This window comes from Canis aureus, chromosome 23 (genome assembly GCF_053574225.1).
Source record: "Canis aureus isolate CA01 chromosome 23, VMU_Caureus_v.1.0, whole genome shotgun sequence".
Taxonomy (NCBI): domain Eukaryota; kingdom Metazoa; phylum Chordata; class Mammalia; order Carnivora; family Canidae; genus Canis; species Canis aureus.
This window is the reverse complement of record NC_135633.1, coordinates 28,927,671-28,955,287: the sequence shown is the minus strand read 5'-3', so window position 1 is coordinate 28,955,287 and position 27,617 is coordinate 28,927,671. Positions and strand designations below refer to the sequence as shown.

Here is a 27,617-nt window from a genome sequence, read left to right as displayed (position 1 = left end):
CTTTATCATGGGAAATATTCATTGTTCTGAAATCTACTTTGTTTAATATTAATATAGCCACTCTGGCCTCCTTTTAATTCACTATTTGCATGGTGTACTATTCCCATTCTTATACCTTTAATCAATCAATCTATCTACCTTTATATTATAAGTGGGTTTCTTATAGATAGCATTTAGTTAGGTCTTTTTTTTTAATACAAAATCTGAAACAATCTCAGTTTTTTGAGGCATTTAGACTGCTTACACTTAATGTAATTGATGTCTAATTAAAATCTACCATTTTGCTAGTTGTTTACTATATATTCCACCTATTCTTTGTTCCTTTATTCCTCTTTTTTTATGCTTTTGGATTAAATATTTTTTTTAGGATTCCCTCTTTCTTTAACACTGGCCGTCATATCTCCATTTTAAATTTTTAGTGGTTGCCCCAAAGTTTACAGTATATAACTTCAATAAACAAGCCTACTTCAAATATTATTATGCTTCTCCATGCAGAGTATAAAAACTGAAAATACTACACTGTCAATTCTTTCCTTCCCCACTTTTCACATTCCTCACACATTTTATGTATGTTATAAATCCCCAAACACTGCTATTTTTGTACTAGAAAGTAGTCTTTTATAATAATTAACAATAAGAAAAAAGTCTTATAATATCTTTAACCATTTTGGTTATCTCATTTTTTGTTTGTAGAGCCAAGTTTCTATCTGGTATCATTTTCCTTCTGCCGAAGAATATTTTACTTTCTTCTTTTTTTTTTTTTTTTTTTTTTTAAGATTGATTTATTTATTTGAGAGAGAGAGAGACTGAGAGAAGAGAATGAGAGTGGGAGGGACAGAGGGGAAGGAGAGATAATCTCATGCAACCTCCTCACTGAGCATGGAGCCCAGCAAGGGATTCAGTCTCATGACTCTGAGATAACAACCTGAGCCGAAACCAAGTCAGAAGCTTAACTGACTGTGCCACCCAGGTGCCCCAAGAAGTCCTTTTAAGGTTTCTTAAAATATAGGACTGCGGGTAATAAATTATCTTAGTTTTGTCCAAAAGAGTCTCTTTGTACTTCAGTTTGAGTAATTTCTATTGATCTATATTCAAGTTCACTTATTCTTTTCTTAGTTGTGTCACATCTCCTGAAGGGTCTTCAAAGGCATTCTTCATCTCTGTTACCCTGTTCTTTATTTATAGCACATCCATTACACTGTTGCTTATAGTTTCCATTTTGCAGCTGAAATTTACCATCTATTCATGCTTGCTATCCACCTTACCACAAAAAACGATCTAATTGCAAATCATAGTTATTTTAAACTCTCTGATAGTCCCAATGTCTGAGTCATTGCTGAGTTTTTTTCTTCTTTTGAGTTAATTTCTTCCTTGATAACAGTTTGGTGCCAGTGGTGGGAGGAGGGATAATGATGGTTTTTTGTTTCATTTTTGCTCTTCCTTGTCTCAAAAATTTTGATTGAGTACTCAACATCATGTGCAATGGAGAACACAGGACAACAGAGAAAGAAAAGAGCATTTCTCTTCTGTTAATTTGGGAGTTGAGTCAATACAATCAGGAACTGGGCTGGGTTTGGGTTTTGTTGCTGCCATTTTGTTGTAACCTTCAGTGTAACACATTCTTCAAATTTTCTCTAACTTTTTTTTGGAGGTAGTGATGGTGGTGGAGATGATTTGCTGGAGGCTTTTTCTCAGTGAACCTGTTCCACCCCCAGATTTAGGTATTCCCTAAATCACAAAATAAACAGCAAGCAGGTATGAACTGCCCTATAGTTGCTATATAGTCTTAGAGCAGCACACTTAGTGGTTAGCAATTTGTTAAAAATTATGACTGAATTATTCTGCCTTCTTAGACAGTGGTCCAACTTCCTTCCAAGCTCTGCCACTGGTGAGTCAGTCCTCACATCTTGTCTCTTCTAGGATATGACCATCTTTTTTTTATATATCAGGCTACTTGGTTGTCCTTTAATCTTAGTTCTTTAGATTCAAGAAAAGTTATTAAGATTTTGTACATCATCCAGCTTTCTCTTATTGTCAAGGTAGAAATGAATTTCCTTCCACCTTTTTAGGCAGGGGCAAGAAGTCAAATTTGAGGATATTAACTTGATTTTTTTAAAAAAGTTTTTCTCTGTTCTTTGTATTTTTTGCTCCTTTTGGGTCCACTATTCTGTTTTTCAACCTGGCCTAGTTTTATACTGTTTTCCTCAAATATCTGATGACCCTTGGTTTCCCTTTCAAATCCATGAATAGTTGTATAGGCAACTGGTATAGGTTTCCTTTGAAGCTATAAAGACTTACTTACATGAAAGGCATTATTCCTGAATGGGAGCTTGCAGTATAAGGGGGTAGGTCCTATTGACAGTTAAGCTTTCCTTCAGAGTATATATGCCATTCTGGAAGAAGGTAGTACCTTTATGTTTAAACCACCACAACTGTCAAGTAAGGAGAACTTTACTTTGGGATTGTGTTACTCTCAGGCATTTCACTTCTAAGTAGAGCTGCCTTTGATGTTTTCCCTTTAGGTCAATTGTAAAAGTCCACAGTCAGGCTCTGTTCCACCTTTCTATGCCAAACCCTCATCCAATGGGACCTAACCAGGTCAAGAATCCATTATGTTTAGAAAGCAGTTGGAGCAAGTATTATAGGAAGTTACTCCAAATTCATCAAGAAAAGAAAATGAGCCAGTAGGCCCAGCTACCCTAATTATTGTTCCATGATTCCTGATTTCTATACTTGGAAATTCTAAGTTGAGGGCTCTGAGTGTTATACTAGAAACCTTTCTTCTCTCTCTCTCTCTCTCTCTCTCTCTCTTTTTTTTTTTTTTTAAGATTTTATTTATTTATTCACAAGAGACACAGGGAGAGGCAGAAACATAGGCAGAGGGAGAAGCAGGCTCCCCATGAGGAGCCTGATGCAGGACTCGATCCCAGGACCCCGTGATCATGACCTGAGCCAAAGGCAGACGCTCAACCACCGAGCCACCCAGGTGCCCCTACCAGAAAACCTCTATTTGTGTTCCATGCTGCAGTTTTTCTCTACTCTAGTCTATTCATCAAAACAATCCTATTTTGTATCTTTAAGAACTGTGTCAAAATCTTTGCTATTCCAATGGTACCCTCTTTTATTTTCATCATCACCACTGATTTATTTTTTATGCATATATCTTTATTACCTTATCAGTGAACCCTTGAGAGGGAGGGAAAGCAAATGCATCTGCTTGGTCTGCCATATTCCAAAATTGCTTTCTGAAATGTTTGGCTCTGTCCATGTACACAATAACATTCCACCCTGTCAAGAAGAGGCCCCTCCCTGTTCAGCAAGAACTCAAGTCAGACACTTTAATTTTAATAACCAAATGTCAATGCCGTCTCCTGAAAATCTAACAGCTAAAGAATATGAATCTTGCTTCCATCAACAAAGCAAAACACAGACTCTTTGGGTTCTCTCTCACCAGAGAGTTTGGGCTCAGCCTGGACAATGGCCAGTTCCTGTCAAAATTACAGTTAAAACCAATAAACTGTCATTCTTTTGGGTTTCTATATCAAGTCAGATGACCAAAATGCAATATACTTGAACTATTTTAGTTTCCTTCCCTGCAGAATTGCCTTTTCTGTACTATGATTTATGATGCTGCCCTTCTCAAGGGTTAATAGATATTTTTTGCTGTAACTTTTGCAAAATTGCAATTGACTATATTTCATTACGATATTTAATACATTGCACACAAGAAACTGCCTGCTAAATTCCTCACAGAATTCAGTGCCAATAAATTTTTTTTCTCCCTAAAGAACTGATACACTTCTTTATAATGTGCAATGGGAAGCACTGGATTCCTTTCCTTATTCTACACAAGAGGCAGATCCTATGAGAGGCAGTGTACTACATTGGAAAGCCCATTTACTTAGGAATCAGAAAGATCTGGGCTAAAATCCTACTTATGCTACTTTCAGGATTCTAAGTCTCAACTTTTCTGAGTTTCATTTTCCTCATCTGTAAAATAGGGATAATTTCACTTTTGTTCAACATTTTCATTCTCTCAGCCTGCCCCATGAAGCTCTAAGTGGGTAGAGAAAATTATACAACCAGTCTGATGGATCCTACTTTAAAAATATAAGCACAGAGCACAAACAGGCACATTGTCTGGCAATCCTATTCTAATTTCCTCACTAGTTTGCTTTCCCACTCTTGGAGGGACTACTCCACACATTTCCCTCAATCCTTAAACCTCCTCTAAATCAAATATAATTGTTTCACCTTGTACCATCCTGAAACAATCAGATTCCTTCACAGTCCTACCCACTAGCTACTATGTCAACCTGCCCCTGTGCTATTTTCTTAGCCTTTCCCTCCTGTTCAGTAGATAGGGCAAATAGCTTCGTTTATATAAACTCTTCCTTTCATTCCAACCTACGTGTCACTGCTCTCTTCCTAACAAATTATGTTCCAACTACAGTGGCCTCTTCCATTCTACAGTTCAAGCCCTTTCTAAGTCCAAGCTTTTCACTTGCTATATTCCTTGTTTTTCCAGCATTTCTTACCTTCAAAGCTGAGCTTTTCTGGCAAACTTTTTCTCGGCAATCTCTGTAGAAATGGTCTCCCACAGTTACCATCTAACACCACAGCTTGTTTCTAGGACTTGTCACCACCCAATATTTACTTTATTTGATTTCTTATTTACTGTCTTACCCACTAGGTAAGTATTCAAAATCGGAAGTCTTCATTACTTCTTCCTTTTTCTCTCTTTACCCCAATATCAACTTGTCCTTTAGTATCTGTCTTTAATAATCTGGCCAGTTGTCAAAACCAGAAATTGGAAACCATTCTAAATCCTTCTCTCCCTCTCTCCTCCAATCCACCAAGCCATTAATAGTAGAGTCCATCATCAAAATATTTCTTGAACAGTAGTGTCTCTTCTCAAAATATATATACTCTCTCCTCCTTTCACACTGCCAATCTGTTTCGATTTTAATTACGGAAGGCTTAGATTATTGTAATAACTCCCTAACAGTTCTCTATCCACAACTCTTCAAAGAGATCTTTCTAAAATATATGTCTAACCTTCATTTTGTAGTATAGTCATCAATATGGTCCCTTCCACTTTTTGTTTTGAGAAGTTTGCTTAAGTTATTTTAATAGATCTCTAGACCTTTCAACAAAACTTCCTTTATGACTAGGTCATTCTTTACCTCTCTGGCCTCTCCTATGGACTCTTACTTAAATACATCTTTAGTTGTAACTTTACTAGAATTACCTACAATTCTCTAAACTACTTCCATGTTTCTGTAGAAACTATTCCCTCTATCTGCAAAGTCTCACTCTCTCCCCTCAAGTATCCATCAGGTATTTTTCTGAACTCAGCCTAAGTGTCATCTCCTTAAAGCGGTGTTGACTTTCAGATACTCACTTTCTGTTCTCCTATAACATCTTTGAAATATCTCTGTCGTATACTTATCATATCTGTCTTTATGTTCCTAACATCTTACACGGTGCTGGGTTTTTTGTAGGTGTTCCATAAATGATGAATAAAGGGCTTGACGAAGGTGCACATGCACACACACACTCAATGTCCTTCCTATTGCCTTCACATGCCTTCTGATCTCTTCTTATTTCTATGTTGAACGATCTAATTGCAAATGAACTTTTTGTAAATGTCATGCCTAGCTTTCTGGAAGTGAAGAAAAAATGATGGCAAGAAAATTCTGTCAGGTGGCTTATTTCTGCCTATCTATATCTTCCACTGGAAAAGAGAGAGGTTAAAATATGATAGCTTACTTTCCCCACAATCCAATTAAGACCTTACTGAAATAAATCATTACCAATACATGGAAACAGAATCATTCTGAAAAGAAAATCTGAGCTTTACTCAGGACCCATTTTTGTCCTCCCCACTGCCAAGTTGTTTGCTTTCACATGCTGCATAGAATGTCAATAGCTAAAAGTAAAGAGACTTTAATAGCATAAACCCCAGGGAAAAACTGTCCTTGGGTTCAGAAATTTTTGAAAGGCAGGTATTTATAATTTTTAAGGAAGTCTGTTTAGGAATTTTTGTCAGATGGCTATAAAAAAATCAGAACATCTATACAGGCTAATAAAATTTAAACTCTGCCATCATTTCAATGAATTATAAAATCAGTAAGGTAATTTTTCAATCTATGACCTTATCATGTAAGAGAAGAAAATTGTTACATAATGCTTAATATCGTTTTTATAATTTCAAATAGAAATCTATGATCTTTTAATAGAAACTAAAGCCCCAATTTAAATATACTATGTGATTCTTTTTTTATGAGAAAAGAGCACAATACTTTACTGACCAAAAAGAAGGTAATTAAACAGAACTAGATACATAGTTTATCTTACTCAGATTTATGACAAAACGACAATAAGAAATGATCATAATTGATAGAAACTTCCTATAAAACATTTATTTTGGCAAGAAAGGATCAAAACTTTCTATTTACTGAAATTACCAAGAAGGATTTTTTTTCCCTAAATCAAGCAATGAAATCGGACATAGCTGACTTCTACACACTACATCACTAAAACAATGTGCTTGCTTTTGCTCATGCTTACCAAAAGTAATTGAAGATCTTTAAAACGGAAGGTCCCACCCCATGGCTTTCTAGTTAATAAACAAAATCTACAGATAGAATCACACTTAGGGTCAGAGAATCTTTCTCTCTCTCTCTTTTCGTACCTTCATTGCTGAGAAACACATTGTCGGCAACAAACTTGGAAAAATAAAGAGATTCATAAAAAAGGTAAACAGATTCCCCTTTTTGCCAATCCTATCATTCTGAGATAACTAGAATATTAGAGTTTAAGAAATTTCAACTGTATAATTCAAAATGTTTTCTTTGTGAAAAGGAGATTGGACCAAAAAGGTTGAATGACTTGTCTAGGGAGAAATTGAGAGAATGGCAGATCTTTAATTCAGATCTCTTAATTAGTTAATATGTGACCAAATCAAAGGCATTTTTGAGAAAAAAATGTGTACTACATTGAGAAATGTAGTGTACTACATGTAGTGTACTCAATGTGTACTACATTGAGAAATTGAGAGAATGGCAGATCTTTAATTCAGATCTCTTAATTAGTTAATATGTGACCAAATCAAAGGCATTTTTGAGAAAAAAACACTTTACCCATCCTGTAATAAAAAGGAATATAGCAGAACAAAGTTCTTCATCTAGTAGTCCAGAGGCCAAATGGATAACTAGCAAACCATCAGTCAATTTACCTGTTGGACACACAATACAGAAAGCAACAATATTTTGTTTAGTAGAAATAAGACAGGTGTTAGAGTCAGAGAAACCTAAATTTGAATTTGGATCTGTTATTAGTTGTGAGAAATGTTTCTGTGACCCAATTTTTCTTATTTGGAACAAAGGGGTAAAAGTTATTCTCTTAGGACTATTTTAAGAACTAAATGATACACCATTAGTAAAATATCTAGCATGTTATGGGATGGGATTTCAATAAAAGTTACCCACTTTTTAGGATTTATGTAGGATTTAAATGAATGTATTTTACAAGGTTTTAGTGACAAAAGCATAGAATTTAGAGACAAAAGGTCTAGGCCCACATCCCAGCTTTGCTCTTACCTGTTCATACCTGGCCAAGTCACACATAAAATGAAGATAACAATATTTGCCATACCTAGCTCTTAGGGATACTTTAAAGATCAAATATGACAATCTCTGTACAAGCACTAACTATAAAGTACTGCATATATGTTATTATTACTATCAAGAAAACTAACTGCATTAAAAAAAAAATAACTTCTTCCTACAAAAGCTTAGAGAACTGCGCTTTTATAAATTGTATCGCTCCCCAGGTACCACTGAAGAGTTCTTAGATTTTATCAACATTTATAAAATGTGTTTAGATTATAACCTAAAAACTTTTTCTTAAGACCAACATTTCATACCATTTTTTAAACCAAATTTCAAGCAAACTAATTTAGATAGAGTGTTGCTTCTCAAATATTCAGGGGTTAAATTAAGGCAACAGACCCTGTAAACCAACATATAATTAATTAATGGAAAGGTTATTGGTTTGAGACACTAATGAGGGGAAATCTGTTTTTTATTAACATCATAAGTTAAACTACTAATATCTGCCAACAATGAAAATGCATACATTAATAAACATTAATACTGAAGAGATCAGTTCATGGCCCAGCTGGAAGTTGCTGTAGACAAGTTGAACACCACTGCCTTTGAGGTATGGGAAGGGGAAATGTGTATGTATGGAGTAATGAGGCCCCTCAGACTATGTGGCCACTCAGCAAGTCAGCAGCATGGATAAAAATGATCTTTTTGCCTCTTTCCAATAAATCATCCTGCTGCAATAAATTTTTATAAACAAAAATATAAAATATATGATAGGCACCTCGTTTCTTCTAATTATTTACACAAATTAATCCCTATGGCACTATTATAAGCTGCTATCCTCACTACACATGTGTAAAAAGATGCAAAGTAATTCTTTTATGATCATTCAGAAGAATCAGTAGCAAAGATTAAATGTTACTGACTTTTTATCCTAACTAATATTACTGACTTTGTATCTCGGCTCTTGGGCCGAGAACCAAGTGCCTAGATAAACACCAAGTTCCAAAGAGAAGTCATAATATGTAAGACACCATTAGAAATATTCATATTAGTAAATCATTTCACATATGATTAGCAAACATGCTAAATCAAAACTACAGGCACAGGTAACAAATACATTTTTCCCCTTCATGTTACCAATACCAGTGACTCAGGGGCTTCTAAATATTTTAGCCTGACTCAAGATTCATTAAATAGTACATTGCATGTAAGTATACAAGAAAACTGTTCGACACAAATTTTCTTTCAACTGACAAGAATAAGTATGTTTCTGGTTACCTAGCACAATCACTATGAAGAACAAGGGTCCCTAACAAGTAGGAAAAGATCTACTGGTACACCAAGATCTGGTTATCTGTGTCCAGCTACCCCTTCTTTCCAACCACTGCCCCCAGTGCTGACCACCACAGTCTATAGAGATACACAATGGCAGAACATTTGCAGCCAACAACATTGCAACATTCTTTCTCCTGCTTTCATTTGAGACCAACATGTTGATCCTAACCTTCCAAAAGTTCTAATAGTTCAGGAAAATACTAAATTACATGCATCTCAAAAGTACATATAAGACTTGGGGGAAAGCTCCTGCAGTAAAGAGTCAGTGTTAAAAAATTAGTAATTCTGACCTATCCTGGCAAATATATATTTACCTTTGGGCATTACCATCCTTTCTTTTCATGATAAAATGGAGAAATAAGAATGTGCTAATTCCAGGGCACCTGGGCAGCTCAGCTGGTCAAGCATCTGCCTTCAGCTCAGATCATGATCCCAGGGTCCTAGGATGGAGGCACCCTGCTAAGCAGAGAGCCTGCTTCTCTGTCTCCCTTTGCCTGCTGCCCCTTTCCCCTGGCTTGTGCTTGTTCACACACTCTGTCAAATAAACAAAATCTTAAAAAAAAAAAAACAAAAAACAAAAAGAAAGTGTTAATTCTGACTTGACTCTCAGAATTAAAACACCAGAACAGATATCTACAAAATCCTATAATCTTCCTTTGTTACAGAGTTAGGCACCAGTAACCCTGAACAGTTTCCCCTATAACTTGCTGTGTGGCCGTGGGCAAGTCACTTAACCTCTTTGGGATGCAGTTTCCTCATCTGTAAATTGAATAATAATATATATTTATTTTTAGGAGGATAATGAGAATACCCTTAATTCATAGGACAACGGGTAAAAACCAAAGAAGAATAAAAAACAAGATACTGCCTCACAGTAATGAGTATTCTATAAATATGTGCAATTATTATTACACTCGGTCTTTTAAATGTCATAGAAATCACTGTTTATAATTTCACCTGTTTACAGGCTGATAATAGACTTCCTGGGATTTCATTCTATCATTATAAGAAGAAAAAACACAATTGGAAACATAATGGGAGAACTGCATCTCCTTATCTTTTTACCACATGCTATTAATAATATACATTCCACAGGCTTTACCACATCATACCTCTAGTAAAATGTAGTATCATACAGTGAATGGGAGTTTTGGAATCAACAGATTTTAATCCCAACATTATCTGTCACTAGCTGTGTGAACTTAAGAAAGATATTTAATGTCTCTGACCCTGACCTATAGTTTCCTCAACTGTAAAATGTCAATAATAATAGTACTTACCTCACAGAATTATTGTGGTGATGATATCTATATAGTGGTAAGTATGGTAACTGATACATTATAACTATTAATATTATTACTTCTCTTTTCAGGAAATGGCAAACACCCTGAAGCCCTCTCATACCCTATACTGTTCTCACTTTTTAAACTGATGATCATAAAAAAAAATATGTGCAGAAATACAAGCTACAGGTAGCAGGCAATTTAGGTATAATAAAAATTCCAAAGTACCATAAGAAATATGTCTATTCACAGAAGAGGAGACCTCTTAAAGCAGGTCTTGAATATACACAACTATCTAGTTATTTGGAGTTATTCTACAGAGACTCTATGAAATGGACTTTGCTCACAATGTCTCATGACGACCTTAAGTGGTTTTATCCCATTAGATTCTCATGTCTAAAAATCAATATATAAGCTGTGTAGCAGTGCAGATAGCTTTAACAATCACTGCCGAACAATATAGTGTTTTTTTCTATAGTGTTTCACATGAGTATCAGTTTCCCCAAATGAATGCTAAGCTAGAAGCTACAGAAGTCTTCATTCTTTAGTAATGATGCCAATGACATTAGACTGATAACCATGAATATGACTCATTCATTCAATAAATATTTATTTAATGCTTACTGCATCCCAGGCACTGTACCATGCCCGAAGAATAGAAGAGTACTTAACAAAGTACATGGGTAATGTCTTCCCTAGAGATCTTAGTCTAGAGGAGAGGATAAACCAATAATTACAGTGCTATAATGGAAAAACACAGGATGCTATGGAAGCACATAGTAGTACATCTAACCAAGGAGGTAGAGGTAGGAGGAGAAGGTAAAGGGAGGCCATGAAAAATTTCCTGGAGAACATTTAACCAGAGGCTTAAATGCAGGCAAGACAGACTAAAGTATATATAAGAAACTAAAAGAAGTTCTTTATAGCTGAAGCATTCAGATTAATGTGGGTCATAGGAGGCTTTTGTAAATCATGCTGAGTCAGGATGTAATGTAGGAACTTACACATATAATAAAAATCATTACCACTTTAAAACAATTAATTGTATTTCTGTATATCAGTGAAAAGTAGAAGATAAAATTTAAACATATTTACAATAGTATCATAAAACATCAAAAAATAGAAATATATTCAATGAATCATGGGAAGCATCCACATGCTAACAATTAGTTTATTTCAGTAACGTTTTATAAAGGAGATTTTAATAAACAAAGGCATATACCAATTACTTGAATTGGAAGAATCAGTAAAGATTTTCATTATCCCTACATATATATGGATAAGCAATTTCCATATTCCTACCATATATCTACATTTAATATATGTAGTACCAATAAAATACTAGCCAGATTTTCTTTTCTGTGTAGAAATTCATATGAAAATGCAAAAGGACAAGAATAAGCTGGTTATTGGTCATGTGAATGGCCACAGACTCTATTTATATGAAATGTTCAAAACAGGCCAGCCATTAAAAAAAAAAAAAAAGATTCCATCCTTGCCAAGATGAAGAAAGGTGATCTTGAAAAAGAACTAAGTGGAAGAACTTTACCAGATAGAAGACCAATTATAATACAAGAGAAATTAAAACAGTGCAATATTGGCAAAGGAATAGGTAGATAGATCCATGGAACAGAAGATGCTGTAACAGACACATTAGTACTTGGCCACCAGTTTATGACAAAAATGAACCTGCAGCATAAGGGAGAAAGGTTTTCAATAAATGGTACTGGGTCAATTGACTTTTTGTAGGAAAAAAAGGAATTTTATCTGATATCATATACAAAAAAATCAAATCCTGATGAACTGCAAATATAAATATAAAAAATAAAATAGGGGCGCCTGGGTGGCTCAGTGGTTGGGCATCTGCTTTTGGCTCAGGTTGCGATCCTGGGGTCCTGGGATGGAGTCCCACATTGGGCTCCTTGTAGGGAGGCTGCTTCTCCCTCTACCTATGTCTCTGCCTCTCTGTGTGTCTCTCATGAATGAGTAAATAAAATCCTTAAAAAAAAAAAAAGTAAAATAGTAAAGTGCTTAAAAAACACAGAGTAAAACCTTTATGATATTAAAATCAGCAAATATTTCCTAAATAGGACATAAACAATCCTAAGTATAAAAGGAAAGACTGAAAAAATGGAACTTCTGTTCATTTAAAGGCAACATTAAAGAATCAACTAGCAAGCCACAGAATGGGAGAATACATTTTTAAATGTATATTTCAAACAAAGAACCTTATCTATAAAATATATAGAGAGCCTGTCCAAAAAGAAAAAAGAAAGGCCAAGGGGGAGGGCATGTTGTATAGCAGGAAGACTCCAACAGGTACTTCACAGAAGAGTGTATCTCATTCAGCAAGAAACATGAAATAGCATTCAACTTCATTAGTTTTCAGGGATATCAAAATTTAAACTGTGAGGAGATACTACAACTTACCCCTAGAAAGGCTAAAATACAAAAGACAGAAAAGTACCAAGTGCTGACAAGGATACAGGACAAAAGATCTAATACACTGGTGGGTGGAAGAGATAAACTGGGCATAAGTGCTTTGGAAAACTTTTGGATGCAATTTACTAAAGCTGAAGATATGCCTATCTTGTGACTATATAATTCTGCTTCTAAGTTTATATCCAACAGAAATGCATGAAAAGAAAGTCCTCTTAAAGCATGTATGAGACAGTTCATGGAAGTATTATCTAATAGTTCTGAACCAGAAATTACCAAAAGCCAAAATGAATAAATTCATAATTATATTTGCATAATGGAATATTATCGGCAGTAAGAATGAACTAAGACTAAATTATATGCAGGTTAGGATGAAACTTACAAACAAAATGTTGAACAGAAGCCAGCACATAAAATGTACATATTACATGATCTTACTTGCATAAAGCTCAAGATGAAGCAAAACCAATTTTGGTGTAATAAGTCAAGGTAATGGTTAGTCTGGCTGGAGATGTCCTAAACAGAAAGGAAGATGAAGCTTCTGAGATTCTGGGCTCCTTGTAATACTCTGTTTCCCAGTAGAGATGCTGCTCATGTAAGTGTGCTCATTTTGAAATACAGTGTGTGTGTGCGTTTGTACACGTTTTTGTATGTATCACCTTCAAAATACTTCCAAAAGCTTTTTTTTTTTAAGATTTTATTTATTCATGACACACACACACACACACACACACACACACACACACAGAGGCAGAGACACAGGCAGAGGGAGAAGCAGGCTCCATGCAGGAAGCCCGATGCGGGACTCAATCCCGGGAATCCAGAATCACACCCTGGGCAGAAGGCAGGTGCTAAACCACTGAGCCACCCAGGCATCCCCCCCCCCAAAAGCTTTTTTAAATTGTATCAGCATATTTGTACAAAGATGACTATGTGAGCCTACCAAGAAGAAAAAAGAAAGACTGAATGTAAGGGTTAGGTTGTTTCTATGGTATTTTTACTCACCTTTGTCCTGTAATGCAATTTGTTGCTTATGCAGTAATGCCACCTCTCGTCCCAAAGCTTTCTTCTGTCTTTCCAGTTCATTTCGAAGCACCAAAATTTTTAATTGCAAGCACTCAGTTTGTTTTCTCTAAATAATTTAAAAGCACAGGTAAATTTATGAATATGAAAGTCATGACTAGGAACAATTATACATTTACAGTATTTCCAAATGAATAATGGCCTAAAGCACTTTAATATTCATCTAATTTATAGATCTCTTGAGTAACTTAATTATCAACACCTGCCATTTTAATGGAAAGACTAGAGATAAAAGCAAAGAATAAACCTGGAGTCTGGGGACAGGTCTTTCTAAGAACCAAAAAAAAACACTACAAAATATCTCAGGCCTTTTCCCTGAGATCACAATACAATTAAGACAAGAAATAAATTTTTAGAAATGGAGTTCTCAAAAACTCAATCATAGAGATACCACAGGATCCACCAATTCTATTGCTTAGGTATACACCCAAGAGAACCGAAAACATGTCCATACAGAAACCTGAATATGAACTTTCATAGCAGCATTATTTATAATAGCCAAATGGTGGATTCAATCCAAATGTCCATCTTCTGATGAACAGGAAAAAAATGTGGTACATCCATACAATAGAATATTATCTGGCAATAAAAGAAACGAAGTACTGATGAATGTTATAACATGGTTGAGCCTTGAAAACAATATACTGGGGTGCCTGGGTGGCTCAGTCAGTTACGTGTCTGCCTTTAGCTCAGGTCATAATCTCAGGGTGCTGGGATCTAGCCTGGGTCAAGTCCCCACTCAGCAGAGTCTACTTCTCCTTCTTCCTCTGCTTCTCCCCCTTCTTGTGCTCTTTCTTTCACACTCTCTCTCAAATAAATAAATAAAACGAAAGAAAAAGAAGGAAAGAAAGAAAGAAAGAAAGAAAGAAAGAAAGAAAGAAAGAAAAGAAAGAAAGAAAACACTATGCTAAATGAAAGAAGCCAGTTTAAAAAAGCCACGAACTCCATTTATATAAAATGTCTATATTAGGCAAATCCATAGAAACAAAAAATTTCCATCTCTGCCAAACTGAACCAAGGTGCTCTAATATCCCACAGATTTCAGAGAAAGTTAAGCAGGGCCCTGGGGCTTTCCCCTCTCTAGGTGGTAACCAATCCTATCAGTGGACATCACAGGGGGAGCCTAGACTTATAGCAATAATGAGATAATCCTTTCCTCCCTGCTGGAGGAGGGAAGCTTGGTGGAAAGCGAGAACTTTCCTTACCATATAGTGTTGATGAAGCCACCCTATTCAGCATGCTATCAGTGGAGGCCATGTGGGGAACAATATCAAAGTACTTGTATACCTCCCAGCCAGGTATTAGTAGTGGAGGCCTAATGGAGAGCTGGAACTCCCAGTCCTGGTCCAAAGTAAGAAGGCCCCATTTTCCAACACACCTGCTACTTGGGTGTCAATGGAAGCTGCTTGAGCAACCTGGATTTTTAAGCCCACCTGGCAGTAATGAGATAGCATCTTTCCCTTCCCTATTAGAGAAAGAGGTGTCAGAAAAAGCCAGATAAAACAGGTTTAAATAAGATCCAGAGGCTCATAATATCCAAAATGTACATGTTTCAATCAAAAATTACTCATACCAAGAAATAGAAAGATGTCAAAGTAAATGAAAAAGGATAATTAATACCAATATCAATACTGAGATGACAGACATGTTACAATTATCTGACAAAGACCTGGGAGCAACTATCATAAAAGTGCTTCAATAACAATTTAGAACATCCTTAAAACAAACGAAAAAACAGAACATCTTGGTAAAGAAACAAAGTCTCAGTCAAGAAACTGAAGATATAAAAATAAAATCAAATAGAAGTTTTACAACTGAAAATATCTGGAATAAAAGACTTAGTGAATGAGCTCAACAGCAGAATGTAGGAGACAGAGAAAAAAATCTTTAAGCTGGAAAATAAAACAATAGAAACTACCTAAACTAAATAAGACAGAGAAAATAGGCTGTAAAATAACAAAGCCTCACGATGTGTGGAACTGTATCTAAAGATCTAATATTTGTATTATCAAGTACAGGGAGGAAAGAAGAATAAAGCAGAAATGAATAAGCGCTCATAGAAATAATGATGAAAAACTTCCCAAATTAGGTAGAGTAAATACATCTACAGATTCAAGAAGTTAGTGAACCCCAAAGAGAATAAATTAAATGGAGAAAATTACAAAATAAATAAAACCAAAAGCTGGGTTTTTGAAAAGGCCAATAACTTTGATAAAATCTAGCCAGGCTAACCAAGAAAACAAGAGAAGATAGCAATTACTAATATGAGGAATGAAAAAGGAGCCATCAAAACTGATCCTATGGACATTAGAAGAATAATTAAAGAATACTATAAACAACTCTATGGCTACAAATTTGGCAACTTAGATGAAAGGGACTAATTCCTTGAAAGACAATCTACTAAAACTCATGCTAGAAGAAATAATCTGAAAGGGCTTATATATGAAATAATTAAATCAATAAATAACAGCACTTTAAAATAGAAAAGTACAGGCCCAGATGGTTTCACTGGTGAATTTTACCAAACATATAAATAAATAATACTATTCTTTTAACACTCTTCCAAAATATTAAAGAAATTCCTAACTCATTTTAGGAGGTCAGCATCACTCTAACACCAAAATCAAACTAAGACATCACTAGAAAGGAAAATTACAGACCAATCTCTCATAAACACAGATGCAAATTCATCAACAAAATAGTAGCAAATCAAATCCAACAACGTTTAAGAAGAATTATACACCATAGCCAAAGGAACTTATTCAACATATGCAAAGCAGGTTGAACATTCAGTGATCAATGAAATTCACCACATCAACCATGCTAAAAAAGAAAAGTCATATAATCATATCAATACATGCTTAAAGAACATATAACAAAATTCAACACTGATTTATGATAAAAACTCTCAGCAAACTAAGAATAAAGGAAAACTTTCTCAACTTTGAAGAATATTTGCCAGAAAACGTACAGCTAACATCACAGAGATCTTCCACAACTTGATGGGGTTAGTCCTAATAACCCCATCATAAGTTAAAAATATTTTAAGTTAAAAAAATATTTTAAGTTGAAATACATTTAATACATTTAACCTACTAAACACCACAGCTTAGCCTCGCCTACCTTAAGTGTTCTCAGAACATATACAATAATCTACAGTTAGGTAAAATCATGTAATACAAAACCTATTCTATAATAAAGTGTTAAATATGTCATGTAATTTATTAAATACTGTACTTAAAGGGAAACAAGGATGGTTGCATGGGTACACAATGCTTGTAAGTGTATCAGTTGTTTACTCTAATGATTATATGGCTGGCTGACTGACAATTGCGGTTTGTTACCCCTGCCAGACATCATACCATATACTGCTAGCCTGGAGAAAAAAATCAAAATCCAAAATTTGAAGTATAATTTCTAGTGAATGCCTATCACTTTCATACCATCATAAAGTCAAATCTTACATCAGGGATCATCCATACTTAATTATAGGAAACGAGACACTTTCTCCCTACATTAGAGAACAAGGCAAGGATGTCCCCTTTCACCACACTATCATACATCTACTAAAAATCCTAACTATGCAGTACAACAAGAAAAGGAAATAAAGGCATACAGACTGGGAAAAAAAGGAATAAAATCATCTTTGTTTACAGATGATTTGATTACCTATGTAGAAAATCTCAAAGAATCAACCCCCCTCACCCCAAAAAAAAAACAAAACTCAAAGCCTCCTGGAAGTAAAAAATGATTATAGCAAGGCTGCACAATCCAGGGTTAATACACAAAAGTCCATATTTTTCTTATGTAACAGCAAGGAACAATTAGAATATGAAATTTAAAACACAACATTACATTAGAAATTCAAAAAATGACATATTGAGGTATAAGTCTAACAAAATATGTATAAGACTAAAATGAAGAAAACTGGAAAACTGATGAAAAAAATCAAAGGAAAGCCAAATAAATGAATGTCCATATTCATGGACAGGGAGACAATATTATTAAGAGTTCAATTTTTCCCAACTTGATCTATAGATCCAGTGAAATCCCAGCAAATTATTTTGTTTATACCAAACTGATTCTCAAGTTTATATAGAAAGGCAAATAAACCAGAATAGCTCAATACTGAAAAAGAATAAAGTTAGAAGACTGACACTATCTAATGCTAAAACTTACCATAAAGCTACAATAATCAAGACAGTGTGACATGGGCACAGAATAGACAAATAAATGCACAGAACAGAATAGATGACCTGGAAACACATACAAGCACAAATACAGTCAACTGATTTTTGTCAAAGGAACAAAAGCAATTCAAAGCAAAAAGGATAGCCTTTACACCAAATGGTGCTATAACCATTGGACAGCCACATACAAAAACAAAATGAAACAGAACATTTAGATATAGACCTTACACCTTTCAGAAAAATTAACTCAAAATGGACCACAGAACTAATGTAAAATAAAAAAATTATCATATCTGGGGTACCTGGGTGGTTCAATAGATTAAGTATCCGACTCCTGATTTTGATTCAGGTCATGATCTCAGGGTCGTGGGATCAAGCCCCGTGACAGGCTCTGCACTCAGTCCAGAGTCTGCTTGTCCCTCTCTCTCTGCTCCTCCCCCACCCCCAGTCAAATCATGAATAAAATTTTTTTAAATTATCATACCAATTCTAGAAGATAACACTGGAAAATTTAGAGGACTTTACATACAAATCAAATACATGATTATGAAAGAAGAAACTAAGGTGGCCTTCTGTAAAATTAAAACTTCTGCTCTGTAAAAACCACTATTAAAAGAATGAAAAGCTACAAACTGGATGACAATACTTAAAAATGACCTATTTAATAAAAGAATCATATCCAAAATATACACAAAAACTCTAAAAGCCCAACAATAAGTAAATAAACAACCCAATTTAAAAATCTCATCAAAGAAGGCCAATATGCATATGAAAAGATGCTCAACACCATGTCATAAAGAAACTGCAAACTACAACAGTGAAATGCCATATATATATATATATATATATATATATATATATATATATAAATATCCAAAATACTGACAATACTAAGTGCTGGCAAGGATATGGACCAATAGGAATTGTCGTTTATTGTTGGTGGCAGTGCAAAACCGTATAGGCACTTTAAAAGATGGTCTGGCATTTTCTTACAAAACTAAACATAGGCTTACTATACGATCCAGGAATCATGCTCCAGGATATTTACTTGTTGAGCTGAAAATTCACATCCACACAAAAATCTACACATGAATGTTTTATAGCAGCTTTACTAATAATTATTTGACATATGCAAGGCAGGTTGCAAAACTTGGAAGCAACCAAGATGCATTTCAATAGCTCAATAGTTAAACAAACTGTAGCATATATATACAATGGAGTACTGTTCAGCAACAAAAAGAAATGAGCTATCAAGCTATGAAAAGTCATGGAGGAACCTTAGTTGCATACTGCTAAGTAAAAGAAGTCAACCTGAAAAGGCTACATACTATTTGATTCCAACTACATGACATTCCTGGAAAAGGTAAAACTATGGAGACAGTAAAAAGATCAGTGGTGCCAAGGGTCTCTAAGAGAGGGGGAAAAGGATGGTAGATTCATCCTAGAGGATTTCTAGGCCAGTGAAATTACACTGCATGATACTGCAATGGTGGATACATGACACTGTGCATTTGTCAAAACCTAGAGAACTCTGTATGTTAGTAAATTGAACACCAATAAAAAATAAATAAAAAAAATTAAAAAAAAAAAAGGAAACTGACTTAACATATCATTTCAGTAATCATCATTGTAAATAAACATTTCTTAAAAACCTCATTGAAGACCAGGCATTGTATGATGGAAAAAAAAAAAAAAAACCTAGAGAACTAGGGAACCCTGGGTGGCTCAGCAGTTTGGTGCCTGCCTGCCTTCGGAGTCCTGGGATTGAGTCCCGCACTGGGCTCCCTGCATGGAGCCTGCTTCTCCCTCTGCCTGTGTCTCTGCCTCTCTCTCTCTCTCTCTCTCTCTCTCTCTCATTCTCTCTGTGCGTGTGTCTCTCATGAATAAATAAATAATCTTAAAAAAAAACCCTAAGAACTGTACAACACAGAGCAAACCCTAACAGAAACTACAGACGTAAGTTAGTAATATTGTATGAATATTGATTCAACAATTGTAACAAATATACCATTCTGATATAAGATGTTAACAATAAAAGAAACTAGGAGAAGAGGGGAAATACTTTCTGTACAATTTTTCTGTAAACCTAAAACTATTCTAAAAAATAAAGCTTATTTCTTAAATGATAGAACCATACTTCAAAAAGTCAATTTTACTGAATGTTCATTTAATAAAACAAATCCCAGACACATTCTATTAGAGATAAAATTAAGTTTGCTAAATAAGTTTGTTAACTTATCTTTCCATTAAAATACTTCCTACTTAATTAAACCTATGAAACCAGAATCAAAACTTTACTCAGACTCCCTTTTAATCCAAATGTCTTTGGAGGCCAGAATTTGCCTCCAGATAAAATCTGAAATCTGCCCCCACAACAAACATATACAGGTGCTTGCACACGTTTACATTCACCCACAATTACTGTGCTATGAATGTGTGTGTCCTTCTCTCCTGGTCTTTATCAATAGTGTCAGTAATATACTTTATATGATTTTCCATGACATGCATCTTAACCAAACTAGTAATATTTGGCTGTACCTAATAAATTCTTGTCTCCTTCCTAAGACATACACTAATTAAAACTGTAATGAGAAAAGAAACCTTTTCATTAAATAAATTAAATATGATGAAAGTCAGCATCTCTATTTGATTCACATATAATGAAGAAGCAAAGGCACTCAGTGGGATGAGTAATGGTATAACCTTGTTGAAGCAAAGGGCATGGAAAATGACTTCGCAGTTGTGTGGAAAGTAGAGCTATCATTTCTCACCCAAAATGCTTTCTTCCTCATCACTGAAATACTGATTCTAAACAGATGGCATGATCATCTGTTAAAGACATTCAAGCCAAGAAAACAAGCTGAAAAGCTTATTTCCAATCATCATTATTATATTTGACTGGAAAACCCTATGAAATATAAAACATTCCTACGCAATTTTTCTTGAACAAAGCAAATATTTATGAAGGGCATACTACGTGCTTCTAAAGAGGTTGGGTCTAATGGTGATAAAAGCCATCTTGCCCTGTCAACCCACTGTAAAAGCAAAGACCAAAGGCCATGAGGTTGTTTATCATTAAAGAAAAAGGAACCAAGAAACAATTTGGGTTTCTTGGTGTGATCATGGCACACTATGGCGTTTTTACATCACTGAGAAAAAACATACGCAAATTTTTAGGAAGTAATCTTTTCTCACAAAGAAGTGTTCCATTTTCATAACTTGAATTTCTCCACAAAATATGCAAACTGAATTCTAAACTGAATTTTTTGGAGGGAAAAAGCCCCTCCAAAAAGGGGAAAATAACTTTTCACAGAATACAGATATGCCTACTTAGAGGGTTGATCTGCTCTATTCCAGGGTACATGCTCAGATTGGGAAGCATTTTCTAGAATCAAAGAATCAAGGGTACAAGTTAATCTAAATATTAAACTGATACAGGAAGGCATGTTTACAGTGTGTTTGGTCCATGTGCAGAAACTGGCCCACTTGCAGAAATTTATCAAGTCATTCAAAACCAGCATAGCTGGCTCTAATTTCTGATGAGTAAACAAATCTGCCCAAGTGGGATCTGGTTTAGCTTCCTTTCTAATGCACTGAACAAAAGTGCTCAAAGACCTTAATGTTTCATAAGTATCTTCTAATGGGTTTCCGTGTTTTATTTATCTGTTTACTCCTAGTTAAATTTTATTTATTTATTTATTTATGATAGTCACAGAGAGAGAGAGAGAGAGGCAGAACACAGGCAGAGGGAGAAGCAGGCTCCATGCACCGGGAGCCCGATGTGGGATTCGATCCTGGGTCTCCAGGATCGCGCCCTGGGCCAAAGGCAGGCGCCAAACCGCTGTGCCACCCAGGGATCCCTGTTTACTCCTAGTTAATATCACATGTGCATCTCCAGTGGATCACTTTTAATTGGATTTTGGTGTTTTTATGCAACATGTATCTGCTCTGAAAATCACAGCAAATTCATCTATTTGCAAGCACACACATTCTTATTTTGGGGTCTTTACAAAGACAATGATGGGCAACGTTAAAGACTCATTTCAGAATGACAGACTAATTTGTAAATGACATACTAAAGGAAACAATTTTCTTTAGATCACATTAGAGCTAAAAAGTCTTAGACAAAATTTTCTCAAAGCATGGTCCAGGAAACCATGAGAATTTCTGAGGCCATTTTAGAGTCTGTGGGATCAAAAATATTTTCATATTACTACTAAGCTGCTATCTCATTTTTTCACTCTTATTTTCTTATAACTGTATAGCAGAGCTTTCCAGAATTTCTAAGATTTGTGGTATCACAACAGATTTATTGCAGAAATAAATGTGAGAATCCATCTGTCTTTTATTAACCTAGGCATCATCAACAGATATATGCTAAGTTCTTTGAGGTCTCAATAATTTTTAAGAGTATAAAGGAGTCTTGAGACCAAAAAGTTTGAGAATGGTGGCTTAGGGCACATTTATCTATATTGGTTTTCCCACAAAACCTGGAAATAATTAGCAATCTGGGAAAAAAAGTTTTAGAACTATGGCAGTTGTCCTATGAGAACAAATTTGCTTTTAAACGTCATGCATAGGTTCTTTCTATTGCACTTACATCTTCTCAATCACTAAGAAAGGGAAAATATTTTCCTAGAAAATACTTAATCTAATCCAGTAATATCACAGACTCAGTGGCAATATAAGGCCTAGAACCCAGGACCAGCCAGGAAGATAAAGGCAAAGATATATAATAATAAAACATACAAGTTCTACTTCCACTGTGTGAGAATAAGCACCTAACAAATTGGTCCTCTCATAAATAATAGCTATAGATTCTATATACAAAAAGCTACTACTTGATGATTCTGGAAATTGATCAGTGACAGGTAAATTTTGGAGACTCTGGACCTGCTGCAAGCAACCAACACACAGAGTGAATTTCCCCTTTTCTGTAGCGTTGTCCTGAAGGTGGCTGCGGTAAAACTCCAATGAAAAACAACTAGCTTTCTGGCCAAAGGAACGAGGGGAAAGAGATCACACAATCGAGGCCACCAGAACAGAAGAAGGCAGAAAATGGACATCCCAGATTCTGTTTATAAATATGTTTTTTAAAATATTTTATTTATTTATTCAGGAGAGACAGAGAGAGAGAGAGAGAGAGGCAGACACAGGCAGAGGAAGAAGCAGGTCCCACGCAGGGAGCCCAATGCTGAACTCGATCCCAGGTCTCCAGGACCACGCCCTGGGCCGAAGGCAGGTGCCAAACTGCTGAGCCATCCAGGGATCCCCTCAGATTCTGTTTAAATTCAATATGAGTCTCTGAATCCTCAACCACACATGTATGAGGCATACAGAAAGCAGCTGTGCCTGAGGGTAAAAGTATTGAACTGAATGAAATCTGAGCCAAGGTCCACTGCAGGCAGAGCAGTTCCAGCCTAAACAAGTTAACTACCTACTAAAATGAAAACATCAATACTCTTCAGAATAAAGTAACAAAATCCAGAGAGTCCACAAAATCTCATTCACATTGTCCAGGATACTATGCAGTATTACTCAATATATGATATGAAGAGCCAGGAAAATGTGACTCACTCTCTAGGGAAAAGACAACCAATATATGCCAATCACAAGATAACCCAGATGTCAGAATTATCATACAAAGCCACAATTACAAATATGGTGTAAGAAAAAGTAAAATATTCTTATAAAGAATAAAAAGATGAAATCTCAGTCAAGTATCAGAAAAAGTAAAATACTCTCATAATGAATAAAAAGATATGAAATCTCAGCACAGCACTAGAAAATATTAAAAGCAGAGACTTCTGCTTTTGGTCAAGATGGAATAGGAAAAAGGAACGCTGCTCAACTAATTTTACCAGGTTACCGTAATTCTAATACCAACTGATAAATTTAAAACATTGTATTATAATATCTCTAACAAATATGCACAAACTCCTTAAATTATTTCCAGATCAAATCCAGCAAGATATCAAAAAAAAAAAGTATATATTGTAACAAATTCAGGTTTATTCCAGAAACATAATGTTAAACATCTGAAATTAAATTATGGAGAATCAAGGAGAAAAACCACATGATTATTTCAATAGATGCAGAAAAAGCATTTGACAAAATTCAACATCTCAGAAAGTAGGAATAAGAGGTAATTTCCTAACACCAATAAAGGGTGTTACTACCATTATACTTAATTAAGAAAGGATGAATCATTTCTCCCCACAATCAGGAATAAAGAAATGATTTCACTGCATCACTTTGATTGTATATAAGTTCTAGCTATTGAAATAAGTCAGAAGAATTAAATAATAAAGCACTCAAGACAGTCCAAGTTTGCAGGTATGATTGTTTACACAGAAAATCCCAATAAATATACAAAATAAGTATGATTTTAAAAAGTTAATAGAACAAGACCGCAAGATATTACGTTAATAAATTAAAAAGAATTCTTTGGTGTTGGTAAGAGGTAGACATATAGATCAGTGGAATAAAACAGAGAATCCAGAAATAGATGAACACATATTTGGTTAACTGATTTTAGACAAACACTTCAAAACAAGTAAATTAGGAAAGGAAAGACTGTTCAACAAATGATGTTAAATCAACTGCATATTCATTTAGAAAAAAATGAATCTTATTGAACTCATACACAAAAACCAGCTTGCGATGGATCATAGATCTAAATGTCAAGCCCAAAAATATAAAACTTTTATAATAAAACATAGAAGAAATTTTTTTTTTTTTTTTAATTTATGATAGTCACACACAGAGAGAGAGAGGCAGAGACATAGGCAGAAGGAGAAGCAGGCTCCATGCACCGGGAGCCCGACGTGGGATTCGATCCCGGGTCTCCAGGATCGCGCCCTGGGCCAAAGGCAGGCGCTAAACCACTGCGCCACCCAGGGATCCCCAAACATAGAAGAAATTGATGTGATTTCAGGTTAGTCAAAGATCTCTTATAAACAAAAAGCCATACCCATAAAATAACATTAAAAAATACACTGTATTTCATTGAATTTATAAACTTTTGCCCTTAGAAGGCACCATTAAGAACATGAAAAGGCAAGCCACAGTGCATAAGAAAATATTCCCAACATATATATCAGAAAAAGGACTTGTATCCAAAAAAAGAAAAATGCAAATATACCTGCAAATGTATGGATATACACACAATCCGCCACCCATTCACTTTAACACAAGAAGACAGATATCTCATTTAAAAATAAGGGGAAAATATATGAAACTACTTACATGTATACTAGGACTGAAAAAATAAGTTAATAAATTACAGATAATGGGAGCCAGGCTTCTCACTAACAGAAAAGATACTACAAATAAAGTGTAGGGTGAGAATTAACTCTATGGTGTTATAGTTGAAGGTATTAGCACAAACTCATGTTTAGCTTAATACATACATAGACATAGATACTTGTATATACATCAGCTCTGTCCACTGAGAGGGCCTAGAAGTAGTTACAACCCAATAGCTATAAGCACACCCAGTGCCTAGTTCTTGTTTCTAAATACCATTACCCAATGACAGGAACACGACTCCTCAGAAAAAGGGCTAAATCAGGGCTGAGACAGAGAAAATACAAGATGAGCCTGGATCATATAGTGTCAGAAACCAAGGAAGTGTTTTAAAAAACAAATAAAAAAAGAGATCCATGTCAAAAGGACACAGGAGCCAACCTGAAAAAGCTCTTGATGCTACAAGTTGAGCAAGAAAACAAATAACATAGTATTTGTTTATAACCTAAAGAATAAAATAAATATATTCAAGTCCATACTAACGAGTAAATGACTGGATAATTAAATAAATGAGCAGGGGTGCAAATCTTCCTCACAAAGAATTCAAAATAACATATGTAGGCAGCCCCCCCTCTAGGAGGTAGAACACAAGTCCCCTTTACTGGAGTGAAGGCTGGACTTAGTATCTTGCTTTCAAAAAATTGAGTATGGAAAGGATACTCCAAAGTGTCCTTTGGATAGTATAGTGGATAAAGCTGGGGGACACTACCTTAACCAAGCAGTGATTCAGGTAAATATTAACAGTGATGAGTAAAGGTGATTTAAATATAGGAAGGAATGTGAAACTGTCATAGATCAGAGAAGCCTGGAAAGCATGACTGAATACAATGTGGTATCCTGGGCTGGATACTGGACCAAAAAAAGGACATCAGAATCCAGGTTAATCATGGCAAAACATAAGACAAATCCCAGTCAGGGAATGTTCTATAAAATACCTTACTAGTAATCCTCAAAACTGTCAAAGTCATTAAAAACAATGAAAGTCAGAAATTTTCACATCCAGGTAGAGTCTAAGGAAGCATGACTACTAACTGTAATAGTTTCCTGCATGGGATCCTGGCACAGAAAAAAACATTAGGTGAGAATTAAGGAAATTTGAAGGAAGCATGGATTTTGTGAATGATGATTTATCAGTACAGGTTTATTAATTGTAACAAATGTACCACATTTAGGTTAAATGTTAATAACAGGAGGACCTGGTTGTAGGGTATACTCCTTATACTATCTTTGTAGTAATTCTATAAGTCTACCACTGTTATAAAATAAAGTCTATTTGTTTAAAAGAAAGACATTTGTGGAAACACTGGTGAAACCTGAATGAAGCCCACAGTTAATGGTAATGTATCAATGTTAACTTCTTGGTTTGATGATGTACTATGTCAAATGTAACATGGTTATAGAAGAGGTTAATATTAGAGGAAACTGGATGAAAGTCAAATGGGAACTCTGAACTACTTTTGCAAGTTTTCTGTAAATCTAAATAGTTTCTTCTTTATTTCAAAGATTTTATCTATTTATTTGATAGAAAGAGAGAGAGCAAGCACAGGCACATAAGTGGAGGGGGAGGGGCCACAAGAGAGAGGAGAAGCAGACTGGGATCCTGACCTAAGCTGAAGGCAGACACATAACTGACTGAGCCACCAGGTGCCCCATTGTTTGTTTTTTTTATGGGTAAAAATACTTAAACTTACACTTCTTAAAGATTATATACATGACCAATAGATATGAAAAATGCTTATCATAAAAATGCAATTATAAATTAAAATAAGAAAACACTACACACATGAGAATAGCTAAAATTAAAAAGACTAACCTCTTAAATGAAATGGACAAATCCTTGACACACATGAGCTACTAAAGCTCACTCAAGAAGCAGAGAATTTCAATAACCCACAACTATTAAAGAACTAAACTCCTAGTTCAAAACCCACGAAGAAAATTCCAGGTCCAGATGGGTTCACTGGTAAATTCTACCAAACATTTAAGAAAAAATTCCAATTCTACACATATTCTTCTAGAAAGTAAAAGGAAAAACACTTCCCAACTCATTAGTTATGGCCAGTATCACCCTGACAACAAAACTAGACACAGAGATTGTTAAGAAAACAAAACAACAGGCCAATATTCCCCCATGAATATAGATGCAAAAATCCTTTAAACATTTTAGCAAACTGAATCTGGCAATACACATAAAAAAGAATAATTCCAAATGAATAAGAGGGGCTTTCCCCAGGAATGCAACATTCAAAGTTTAATCAGTGTATTTGACTATCATAATACAAGAACATGAGGAAAAAATACAACTATCACAGATACGGGAAAGGCATTTGACAAAATCCATAATATATAAGCAAAAATTCAAA

The 27,617-nt window shown here is 35.0% G+C and overlaps 1 protein-coding gene across 6 annotated transcripts in view; it reads right to left on the bottom strand.

Annotated features, from left to right (window-relative positions):
• UVRAG (UV radiation resistance associated) overlaps positions 1–27,617 on the bottom strand; it is a 313,421-nt gene that overhangs the window by 135,952 nt on the left and 149,852 nt on the right. For all 6 annotated transcript variants that reach the window (XR_013362269.1, XR_013362268.1, XM_077867104.1 and 3 more), the window contains exon 8: positions 13,679–13,805. Coding sequence is in view for 4 of the 6 variants with exons in the window: in XM_077867104.1 (XP_077723230.1) it covers positions 13,679–13,805 (127 nt within the window). In the remaining 2 variants the exon portion in view is untranslated. The remainder of the gene's footprint in view (positions 1–13,678; positions 13,806–27,617) is intronic.